General features: G+C 32.3%; 1 protein-coding gene across 1 annotated transcript; it reads right to left on the bottom strand.

The window, feature by feature from the left end:
- Positions 1 to 4,449: 4,449 nt before the first annotated feature.
- On the bottom strand, positions 4,450 to 8,405 carry LOC110641857 (inosine-5'-monophosphate dehydrogenase 2). The gene is made up of 5 exons (XM_021793717.2): positions 7,853 to 8,405; positions 7,118 to 7,704; positions 6,517 to 6,696; positions 5,561 to 5,818; positions 4,450 to 4,875 (listed from the first exon to the last, which is right to left on the bottom strand). The coding sequence occupies exons 1-5, from the start codon at positions 8,262 to 8,264 to the stop codon at positions 4,804 to 4,806; spliced, it is 1,509 nt and encodes a 502-aa protein (XP_021649409.1). The 5' UTR covers positions 8,265 to 8,405; the 3' UTR covers positions 4,450 to 4,803.
- Between the last annotated feature and the right edge of the window lie 4,537 nt (positions 8,406 to 12,942).

The following is a 12,942-nucleotide window of genomic DNA, read 5'->3' as shown; positions in this document are numbered from 1 at the left end:
CCATCGATGCCTAGTGTAGGTTACTTGGGGCAACCAAATGAATAAAAGTGAACAAAGTTAATGAAATAATGAATATACCAACACCAAACAAAGAAAGCATACACATTCTATACACATTTATTTTCTTGCTATTTTCTTTTATTATATTATTACACCACTAAGCATTATTACTTAGCGCGTTGCTTTTGCCACGCGTAGGTACTAGAGAGACAGATCGTGAGCCCAGTAGACCACAAACTGGGTGAGTCGATCCTGCTGACTAAGATGTCCGTGTCACCTCAACTTGCAGTTGCATTGGTAGGACATTAGGTGTCATTTTGACATTTTGTAACTTAACTTTGTTTTTCTCCTATGTAATTAAACTTGTGTAATGTATATTGATGTTTATGTAAATTATGAAAATTGTACTTGTGAATGGAAAAGTAAATGTTTACTTGTGATTTATATGTGATCATCACATGTGATGGATGATTGAGTACTGGAATTGAAATGTTGTTGAGATCTTAATATTGAGATTTTGTTGATAAATTGAAGTTGGGATTGTTTGGAAATTATTAGAAGTGTTTTTAACAGGTTCCGAAGAACTGTTTTCTCCATTTTTAGCCGGTACTCCGCCGGATTTTCTTTAAAATTTTCGGAACCTCAAATAAATAATAATTTCGATAAATGGTTTAAATAAATCATATTTAATAAATTAGCTTCAAAAGCATGATACAAATTAAGTAAGGTATATTAGAGTGTGCCAGTACACCGTGTGGCATTACTTACTCGGGTATACTGTACACGGGTAAGGGGTGTCACAGGACAAGTTGGCTAAAAATCATCTATGAAGACAAAATGATCAAAATGCCCTTCATTTTGCTTAACAGACTAAAATTGTCTGTACTGATCTAAAAATTTTTCTAAGCATTTTCTTGGTATTCTAGTGCTATCGAAACCTCAATGACTCTTTTCTGGAGTTCTAAAAATTATTTCATGAATTTTCTCCTGGATTTAGGGCTCCTAGCTGCGAGTACCGCAACTTCCCACTAGGTTACCTATCACTAGGGCACCGGCTCATTTAACTTGGTTGTATTTTATTTTTAAAAATTTTCCTAAATTTTTCTTACCATTATTTGAGTTATTTATGACTCCTCACTCTAGTTTAAATATTTTTTTCTATACGTTCTAGCTGTCCAGACCGACACGGGTTACCGGAATAGTAGAATGTACGGAATTACTACAGTGAGGGTGTTACAAAACTTGTTTCTAAAGTCTCTAGAAACCCTGGAAGTTTTTGATTGAAAGACTCAAGTTTTTTCCTTAATAATCACCACACCTCCATAGTATTGCATGTAGATATTTATAGGAGATGGGTACTCAAAAATAGAGGGTCAAGATTTCAACAAGAGGAGATGAAGGGTTTGGATCTAAAAGGACACCATCCTACGTCTTAGAATTAAAGAGAATCAAAATTAAAGGTTAGGATTTCATTCAGGATCTCTATCCTTTCATCCAATGGTTAAGAATTCTGCCTTACAAAATGGATCCAAGGGCTGGAAACAAAAGGTGCCGAATTAGTTATTCACTTTTTGATCTAAGGGTTTCAAACTCGTACTTACAATTATGATCAATGCTGTAAATTATGATATACTGAGCTACTTTAATCGCTTGCAATCCAATGGCAAGGAGTTAAACTTATAAATTAAAGGTCATGAATGGAAATGATTTGACTCCTCAAGCACCTCCGATCTCTATAGGTCATTCCTCGGTCTATCAGATCTCTTAGTATGGTTGACTGATATGAGACTTCTTATTCCGACCTTCATCCACTCTTCCCGCATCCGATCTTTTCCTGCTTCCCGATCTCTCCCTCTATTTCCCGATTTCTTTATTGATCGATTCTTGATGAGATCGGAAAAATACCAAACTCAGAACGAATGAGCGTTAATTCAATTCTCAATTAATTGTATAAGTCTAATCGCAAATCTTAAGATCCGTTATCGAACATGACTGCTTAAAGAGTTCGATAAACATTAAGCGCAAAGATGAGATTAGGAAACCTTTGAAAATACATTATTTGAGACCAAGTCTCTGTCCAATTTTGCTAGGTTTAGGATCACTCAGAGATCAGATAAGATATTAACTTGGTTAGATATTTGAACAATGCGAGTGAGATCTGATCCTGAAACTGCCTGGAATTACCTGAAATTTGAGGTTAAGGGATCAAAAAACTAAATGCAGACTGATAGTTCGACAATTAATCAAAACAGGTCAAATAAACATAGAGATCGGAAAATGCTCAATTTATTCATGAGATCGGATAGACTCTGGATTTATTATTCATCTAGGAACAAATTATTGCGGGTTCGGAGAAAATGACTTGAGGTCAAGTAAGTGGTAGAGATCGGGTAAAACGCCTACAAGGGAGATTAGCTGAAATGCGAGTTGTGATTAAAGATCGGCCTGAAATGTGGTGTCTACAATCTGCTAAAAATTTATTTCTAAACATCCTTTTGTAACCAATTGGTAATTTAACAAATTCCTAGACTACATTTTTATTTATTGAATTTAGCTCATCTTTCATTGCTTTCAATCATTTTTTTTTTTTGTCTTAGCTATTAATTACATAACAAAAAAACATCTCATGCTCCTGTTGATCATTAGGGTGTTTGTCACCAAAAGATACACTAATTTCCATGACTGAAGCCCATAAAGGGCCTTATGGTGCTCACTAATGTGACTACATAAGATGGCTAATCTACTGCCTAGGCCATTATTGGCCAACCATTCAACAAGGCCACTTCAAGCATGCAAAAGAATGCCAAAGACACAGATCCATTCAGCATGTTCCAATAGTAAAGTTCCATCCAGTGGTAAGGGCCTTGCCATTCTGAGGCTAGGCAATGGATATAACCAGTAAAACGTGTGGGTAATTTTTATAGCTTCTCTTTAAACTTTTCACTCTCATTTTTTAACTTCAATTTATTATTAAAAAAATCTTAAATTTTATTTTTATTTTATAAAAATTTCTCTAGCTTGCTATAGCAGGTTTCTAGTTAAAAAAAAAAAAATCAAATTATCTTTTGAACTCCTTTTCTTTAGCACTAATAAAATACTAGCCATTTCAACTATCATTTGGAGCTAACATAAAAATATCAATATCATCATAATGATCTGCTTCTTAGAAAGGTGGAGGATTTATCATTCACTGGAAAGTGCTAAAACTACATTTATAGACGTCACACTATAGCTTACAGAGATTTTTTTAATCTAGAAACCTGCTATTGCAGGTTAGAGGAATTTTTTTGAAATAAATTAAAGTTTAGAGATTTTTTAATAACTTATTAAAATTAAACAATAGAAGTAAAATATGTGAGAAACTTTAGAGATAGACCATAAAAATTACCCTCAAATCTACCCTTCTTTTGAGCAGCATCCCTTTATTTTAATGACTACCTTTTATTTAACTAAGTGGGTTGAATTCGGATCTCGTAGAACTATCAATCAACAAGTACTCATTAACTTTATCAAAGAAAAGATAATTCATTTTAATTTAATTTAATTAAGTGACAATTTCATTTTAATTTTAACAGGATTACCAAACTGTTAAATTTATTTTAAAAAAAAAACAAGGATTAAGCAGTAATTTTTGTCAAATCTCAATAACTAAATCATAAATTAACCTTACAAGAAGGTTCAAGCTAGCAGATTCAATCCAATGGTATCATCATTGAATCAAATTTTGAGATTTAATTTAGAAGTGTAACTGTAAGAGAACAGTGGCTCCTTGGAAAGCAAAATCTGCTGAGTCTATTAGAATTATGCGTGATAATCTTGTAAATTATCAAGTTAATTTTGTTAAAATAGTTGTAGGCCGAGTTGCCAAGGCTTGTTTAGGAAGAATTTTGTACCCAAGTTGGATCACAAATCCTATTGGGCCTCCAAGGCCTATTTTGTACTTTGTACCCATACAATCATGCAAATCAACTAAAGTTTTGCTCTCCAATGTTCACGACACCAATCCCGAAATAGACCTTCCGCACTAGCTGAACCGAGATTTCCTAAGCAGCCACAAGGTCACAAAGGCTTTTGCTTGGTTCCATGAAAGTTGAGATAAATGGCTATTCCTAAATTTGATTCAAATTGAAATGTGAAATACCATTTCATGAAATAACAATTTATGACTTTAATTTTTGTATTAAATTTTAAAACGTATAATAATTATTATATTGAATAAATATTTTTTTTATAATAATATGATTTAAATTAAAAAATATTAATGAAGAATACCCATTCCATCACCATAAATAGTTACTGCTTTTCCCATCATAATTCATTGCATGAATCAAACAAGTCCCAAGAACTACAAGTACTTCAACTCTGGGCTGTTTTTTCCTTGCAATACAAGTCTACTACTAATTAAAATGAAATCATGTAATTTCTTAAAATAATAAAAAAAGCCACATGTAAAACAATCAAGTTATTGCTTCATCTTTTGTTCCAAAGAACAATAAATAAAAGTTTTATTAATTCATAAATCGGCAAAATTTATGAATAAAAGTTATTCAATTAAATCCCAAAATTGGCTAAGATACAAGTAGAAGAGTGCTTGCATACCCATCAGCAAAGAACAAACAACAATTGGGATTTCTGCTTCTGGTTATTTCAGCCAAAAACCACCTCAACTTTATGAAAAAACTGCTAGCAAATTGCCATAGCAGAATCAGTGCAGTCGACTCAAATGTTGCTCATGCTCTAGATCTCAAGTGCAGGAGGAAACTAATCATTAGCAGTAGAAATAAATGCTAGAGGATTTTAAATTCAAAAGGCTTTCTTCTCGTAAGAAAACAGCCCATGTACTCCACCTTCAACTTGCGCAGCACCTGTCCGAACCTGCACCATGCCAAGCGAATGAAGTCAAGAAACAACATAATAAGCATCAAGGGCAGAAAAAATAAATAAAAAAATAAATAATTGCACATATAACTTGAGCACGTCTCAGTTAAAAAAGACAAAATACAGGGCACAGCAAATAATTCATACCAACTCTAACATGGCAGCACTCACTTGCAGAATAAATTACATATAAATGTCACTAGTGAACATGCATCTGCAAATCATAACAATCTCAAATCAAAATTAAGGGGAAAAAAGCAGAGCATTTATCATTTTGCTTGATGCATAGCATTGTTCTACAATTATGTACTTTGGTTGATTTGTGTAAGATGCACGAAAGTGAAGATCAATCGAATTCTTTAGATTTCAACTGAAAAATGCATAGATGCCCACATCTGTAATCGTAGGTAAAGATGCAGAGCATTTATCATTTTGCTTGATGCATAGCATTGTTCTACAATTATGTACTTTGGTTGATTTGTGTAAGATGCACAAAAGTGAAGATCAATCGAATTCTTTAGATTTCAACTGAAAAATGCATAGATGCCCACATCTGTAATCGTAGGTAAAGATCCAGTTTCAAGTACAAAGCTAGATACATTTCATAAAGTATATGGAGCAACAACAAACAAAGCATCCTGATACTCATAGCAGAAGAACAACAGCATAAGGTACGCCATACCTCAAGCCTCAGAGTCTTTGATCTCAACAAATCATGAGCAGACTGGAGAGAGGAAGCACCAAGATCTTGGAACCCTTGTTTGACTGCTTGCATGGTATAAGGCAATAACCTCAAAACAGAGCCTTTATCAGCAACTGCTCCCACAACTCCTTGTGCAATTTTTAGCTTAGCTGTATCTCCCAAGTATCTTTGATCACTTCCTTTAGTCATTGCTTCGAGAGAACCCATGCCACGATATTTTTTAATTCGATAACCATCCTGTTATAGCAAACAATTATTCTTAGAATCCAGAAAAATGAAAATCTGCATTCCATGTCAAATCATGTATCCAGCCTAAACAGACTATTTTCATATTAACTATAAGTGAAATGATTTAAAAACAAAGTGGCATGTGACTGATGGAAAACCACTAAACACATACATGAACATATGTCAAGACACTCATCCATTTGGGTGCACATAAAATTCTTATCTGCTATTAGAATGCCTTGAGTTCAATATAATAAGGGTAGTCTCATCTAACTCTCAAACCCGAGTAAAGCCCAAGACCTCAAAGACATACAATTTCTTCCACTAGACATGCATTAAAAAGATTTGCCTGGCTATGGCTATCCAAGATTATGTAAATAAAAATCTCACATATTATATATTTTTATATTGAAAAAAAAAAGTAAAAAAGAAAATATTCAAGTTCCTAAATTTTTGCTCAGTAAGATTTTCACACAAAAAATCTGCACATTTAATGGCATTTTCAATGTAAGAAAATTAATAATTTACTAAAAGTAAACAAATTCAAATGATATGAACATTGGATACCAGACAATCAACAAGTAAAAAGGTAGTATGTAGTTCCAAAAATTTCAAATCCATTAACAAAACAGCCAACTTAAAAAAAAAAACGCTTGAAAAAATAAGGAAATTTGTTTAGTGCCGTTTTTTCATTGAACTCAAAATACCTTATACTCATAGGTCCCAGGAGCTTCAGTACTTCCAGCTAAAAACCCTCCCATCATTACAGTAGATGCCCCAAGTGTTAAAGCCTTAACAATATGCCCAGAGTTTGAAATGCCACCATCTGCAATTACAGGAACATCACTTTGTGCAGCTATAGATGAAACCTTATAAACAGCAGTTGCCTGAAAAGTTTGGACATTGTCAGAGATACTTTGAGTACAGAGAAACAATGCTATGAAAAATTATCTCAACTACTTAAATTTGTATTATTATAAATTTGTGTTCTGTAATATAACTTTCTAGTATGTATGCTACATGCTGGGTTGAGCTTCTGTGGCAATTGATTTTCATTTCTTTAATTATTAATTATTAAGAAGACAAATAATTATATATAAACATGAAGAAACAAGAAAAGTATCTTTAGAAATTGCAATGCAAACAATAATATCAGCAAGCAAAACTTTCTTTCATTTTAAGATACAGAGATACTGTGAATACATAGGCTGGTTTGGTGTTTCAAACAAAACTTGTAAGATGAATTGGAGACACAAACCAAATAGCTGAGCTAAAAATACTATACCAAAAGTAGAGAAAGTGCTTTACCTGTCCTCGTCCAACTGCACAAACTTCCTGGGTGGTGCATATTGACCCAGATCCCATCCCAACTCTCAATCCATCCGCACCTGCCTTAATCAGATTTTGCGCCTGATTCATAGTCACGACATTCCCACCAATCACATCCAACTCTGGATATTTTCGCTTTATATAATTTATCATTTCAATCTGATAAATGGAGTTCCCTTGTGAGCTATCCAACACCACTGCATTCACCCCTGCTTTCACCAAATGCTCCAGTCTCTCTTTGTCAGATTCCCTGGTCCCAATGGCCGCCCCAACCATCCATTTCCCATCAGACCCCACCGTCCCCTTCCCTAACTTGGGATAGCCCTTCACCCTCTCCACCTCTTGCCTGGTGATCACATCCAGTACCTCTCCACCCTCCTCCAGCAACACAAAATCACGCTCTTCTTTTCTAAAATAGGCATCAATCTGTGCCAAGTCATAACTCCATGGCACACAGATTTTTGAATCAGCAGTGCGCATATAATCAACCAACTTAGCATCTTTATCACTTAAAGACATCCAATCAGACTTGAGTACATAGCCTAATAGCTTGGACTTAGCAGTACCTAATTAAATTCAATTCCAATAAGGAATCCCCAGTAAGAATCACTGTAATTGCTAAAAAAAAAAAAAAGCATACAAAGTTCAAAGTTGCCCTGTTTCATTTACCAACAAACAATTCAAAACTTCAAAAGAAAAAGAATAACAAGCAACCTGACTCAGTAACTAAAACACAAGGCAGAGAATCATCATCGAATTGATCAAGAATCCTGGAATCAGGGGACTTGAAGGCAGGATTAGACAAAATAGGAACACGGCGAGACTTAGCAGATCTGACCATATCAGCTTGGTGAGAAGGGGGCATATTAGAATGAATAATACCAATACCTCCCAAGGCGGCCATAGCAGCCGCCATGTAAGATTCAGTGACGGTGTCCATAGGAGAAGAAACACAGGGAATAGAGAGAGGAACATTCCGTGAAAGATAAGTAGAGAGAGAAACAGCATCAGCTGGGAAGTCGATGTAGTGAGGAAGAAAGATGACGTCGTCGTAGGTGTATGAGAAGCCCTGGTTAAAGAGCTTCTCCGCCGCGTAACCGTCATCCAATTCTACGGTCACGGTCATGTTTTGGGTGGCGACGAGAGGTAGAGAGATGTTCGGCTAGGGTTTTAGGAGAAGAAAGAGAGGATGACAAATACTCAAAATGTGGAGGGAAGCGGAGATAAAAGACATAGTTGGTTGGCTATGTGAAAACGAGCTGTGGCTGGAACCGCAACCAAACTCTTTGCAAAATTATTATTTAGTCCCATTTAAATTAAATTATTATTATTTAAAATATTTAAAATAGTTATTATTATAAAGACTAAATAGTTTAAAATTTAAAAAATAAAGAAATTATATAATTATGTTTTTAAATTATAAAACTTAAGTGAAATTTAAATTAATATCTAAAATGATTTGAAAGATTAAAAAATAATCTATCTCTTTTTTTTAAAAAGTCACGATAAGAATATTTGAGTCAATTTTTCATAATATATTTTGTTATTCTAAGAGTTTTTGACCTTCTTAGTAAAAAAATATATGATAATGTTGCTAAAAAAGAAGAGTTATTTGGATCAACTCAAACTTTATTTAATTAGAAATAAGAAAATAAAGTAGTAAAAACTTTTTGAAAAGTATAGAAAATAGTCTTGTTTTGATTTGCATTATCAAACCAACCTCTTGAAGAGTAAATTATTCTACTTCCTTTATGTAAGAGAAGTAACTCACCCCAGCAAAACTTAATAAGTTTTATTTTCCTTGTTACGTAAGTAATGATTTATTATAATTTGAATTATTTTATTAGTATTATTATTTTTTATAATTTTAAAAAAATTACTTTTTAAAAAATTAATTGGCATACTAAATATATTTATACTATATTTCTCAGAAAATAAATTTTCTAATAGTGTGTTTCCTTAAAAATATATTTTTCTCAATAAACATATTATATTGAATCAAATAGAGCTTCAATGTATCTTTCAAAACATAAAATTTCAATAATTAATTTGATTAAAGTAGAAGTCCTTAATAATAAATATTTCAAGACAAAATTGGTTGGGAACATGAAACTGGGGGTGGCTGTGACCACAATCAAACTGAACCATCTACTTATAAAGTTAATTTCCTTTCTAAAAACGGCAAGTAAGTGATGGACGTGACGTGGCAAAATTGGCTACTGTTACTATCGCGTGATTATTCCGTTGGATTTGAGATAACCTTTTGAAAAACTTTTTTAAAAAAATTTTAAAAAATATATAATTTTATAAATTGTCATTAGTTTCCTTGGTTATTTGATTTAATCTATAAAATAAAATTTTCTCCTACAAAAAATTATTAATTTTGTGTATTTTTTTTTCTCATTTGATGATGTAGTCGGAACTTCAAACAAAATAAGGGAGATAAACTTTGTATAAAGATCCTAATATCATTTGAAGTTCACGTAATGCTTAAAATATAAATCTTTAATAGATCAATTATACAGTAAATAAAAATCATAATAAATAAATATCATAATTCAAATTAATAAAAATTATAAGGACCTGTTAATAATTGTGATGAAACCTTAGGAGCACAAAGTAATTAACAGATTTAATTTTTGCATTAAATAAAATCCAAAAGAATCAGTTTTAGATATAAATTATTTAAGTTTAGATCATTTTGAATTATATATATATATATATATATATATATATATATATATATATATATATATATATATATATATTATCTTAATTTAAATTAATTGTAGTTGATTTTTTGTGTATTGAAACCTTTTAGGGAAAAAAATGAAAAGAAATACACGTAAAGAAGTCTTATTGTCCTTTTTAGAGTATAAATTCTTTTTTTTTTTTAATCCCAAATATAACAACGGTTAAGAATGAAATCAATTAAATTGAATTATTATAAAATTTTAGTTTTTAAATAAGGAGAAAAGAAAAAAAAATTATTTTACAATTTTATTTAAAAAATTTAGCAAAATATACTAGTTAATCTTTATATTTTTAAAGCTTTATTAAAAGGTCTTTTCATCTAAAATCATTTGATTTAGTCAATAGTCATGATAGAAAAAACAACAAAATCCCTAAGTTAAATGATTAAGAAAAAAAAGGGAAAAAAAAAAAAAAAAGGTAACAACGTCTTAAGAGATAACTTTTCAAGCAAAAGGAACAATGACAAATACAAAAACAATTAGAGCTAAAGAGAGAAGGAGAAATGAAGGCTAAAGCATGCCACCATTAACAATGATTTTGGCAATGTTTGGGTGAAGACCACCACTAGACTTATTATGCCTAGTTACTATTTGGTACCCACATCTCTGGTTGATTGTCCATCAGGAAAGAGATTGGGATTCATGATGATTGAAACTTTTGAACTTCAAATGGATCTTCTTATTTTGAACTTCAAATGGATCTTCTTAGTACATGACCAACGTAGGCATGCTCACCAAGTTGAGGTATGGTTAGGTGTGTGCTAATTTTGCTAATCGTCAATGGTGGTTAATGACTAGTGATGATGCCAATGAAGATAATAATAGTTTGTGATTTTGACTTGATTTGTATGATTAGATTTTATTTTAGTTTATTTTGTTTTCATTTTAAATTATTTAAGTATTAATTTTTAATTAAATATGAAATTATTGGAAATATGGTTTTGGTCACATATGTGGGTCAACCTAGATATATTAGACTTAAAATCAAAACCAAGAATAACCGCATGAACAGTTATATGCATTTGCCAAAAGATGGTAAAATCCAAAAGTTATGTACATTAGTTAAAAGATGTAACTACATGAAGAGATACAATTCTTCTTAATAGTTATATGTATGAAGAGATGCAAGCTTTGGCCAAAAGGTTAGCACACTTTTAGTAGTCTATATTGATGCTATGCATAGATTTTCGTATGGGTATGGACTTATAAAATAAGAGATAACACCGAGTGAGTTGCATTGGGCAACCTCTCCAACGCTTAAGTCAGTAATTGGAATTGAGTAAAACATAGAATTAATTAGAGATAACAATATTCTGATTATGGAGGTTTGAGCCCCTTATATAGACATCGGGTGGACTCTCTTTTAGATTAAGAGTGTATTAGATTCCTAACTTAAATAAAGTCTATTTAGAGTGGGATTCAGAATCTCTAATAGATAAGATACTTATCCTTAATGGATAGTGTTGTATTGAATTAGGATTCTATTATTCGAATTGTAACACCCCTAAGTTCGGTAGTGCGTTATAACATTAGGTGACCAGTCTTGACTGACTAGGATGCCTAGAACCACACTTCAATGAGAGTGAGGAGACATAAAATAATGAAATACAAGAAAAGAAAGTACAAGAAAAACAAAGGAAAAATGATAGCAAAGAAATGTGACCAAGTTAAACGAGCCGGGAAACCTAACGATGGGTGACCGCACCGGGAAGTCACGGCGTGGACCGTTGACTAGCCCTGGACTGTGGGGAACCCTGGAAAACATTTTTAGGACTTAAATAGACCCTTGTTGAAGAATAAATATCATTAGAAAGATCAAAGAAAAATTAAATAATTAGTACAAAGAAAAGTGAGAAATTGAAAAACAGACAAAACCCGGTTATACAGAAAAATCGGGAACGTAACCCGAACAGGGGCATTATGGTCATTTGACATCCCGAAGTGTCTTTTGACCTAAATGTCCATTAAAAATAAATAGTATTACACTTAGAAAATAAAATGAAAAATTAATTTGGTGGTACCTAAAGTAAATAGCTAAAATCATGGGTTTAATGTGGGATTAAGTGAAAGTTTAGCTTAAAATATGATTTAATTTTTTTTAGTGGACCACTAAGAACATTAAAATGGTTAAATATACTTATAAGTGGGCAGATTATTCCCACTCAAAATTCATCTTCCTCACTTGGCTTAACCTAGCCGAATTGAAGGAGAAAGGGATCCACCATTAACGTTTTCTCCAAGCTCATCTAATCCCTCATTTCAACCCCAAATCACCTAGGGTTCTTCATTAAACTTTGTCTACACATCACAAGGAAGATATTGACACCAAATTTGAGAAGTTTGGTGAAGGTTTAGCAAGTTACAATCAAAGGTAAGTTTACACTTTTGAGAATTCCTTTGTTAAACTTTATGTTCATGTTATAGGTGTTAGTTTGGTGAAAGAAATTTTAAAGTTTAAATAGTTATTGAGATAGCCATTTTTGGACAGCCATGGGGTCACGCATTTGATGATTTATTATGCATATAATTGATGAGAAATAATGTTGATCATGGTGATTTAATATCCTAGTGAATTATTTCACATATATATGTTGATTTATGCTCTTGGATGGGAATTGGTTAATTTGTAGGGCACTTTGATGTTGGAGGACAATTTTCGGCAGCTTGGAAAACTTGAGTAAATGTATGTAGTCATGGAAGTGTAGGCAGAATATTGACCTAGAAGTATTGATGGATATGTATGTAGATTGATATTGTAAAGTGTATGTAAGATTTGTAATGGTTAGGTGTGTATGTAATGGTATTTAGAACTTGTGAATGTGAATTATATTTGGTGTGTTGAGGGTAATTGTAATCTGCCCAAAGTAATGTTAATGTAAAGTAGAATATGCTTTTGGTAATGTACCAAAACAGATTGGTAGGGAAGTGAACAAATTGCAAGGTAAATGTGTGTTTGAATTGGGATTTGAAAGACATATAGAGGGCAGTGTACATTTTAGCCTATAACTTTAAATGTGTAACCTCAATTGGTATGAGACCAATTGGAGGTGA

The sequence above is a fragment of the Hevea brasiliensis genome, chromosome 4 (genome assembly GCF_030052815.1).
Source record: "Hevea brasiliensis isolate MT/VB/25A 57/8 chromosome 4, ASM3005281v1, whole genome shotgun sequence".
Taxonomy (NCBI): Eukaryota; Viridiplantae; Streptophyta; class Magnoliopsida; order Malpighiales; family Euphorbiaceae; genus Hevea; species Hevea brasiliensis.
The sequence above is the reverse complement of the archived record's forward strand: the minus strand, read 5'-3'. Positions and strand labels throughout refer to the sequence as shown.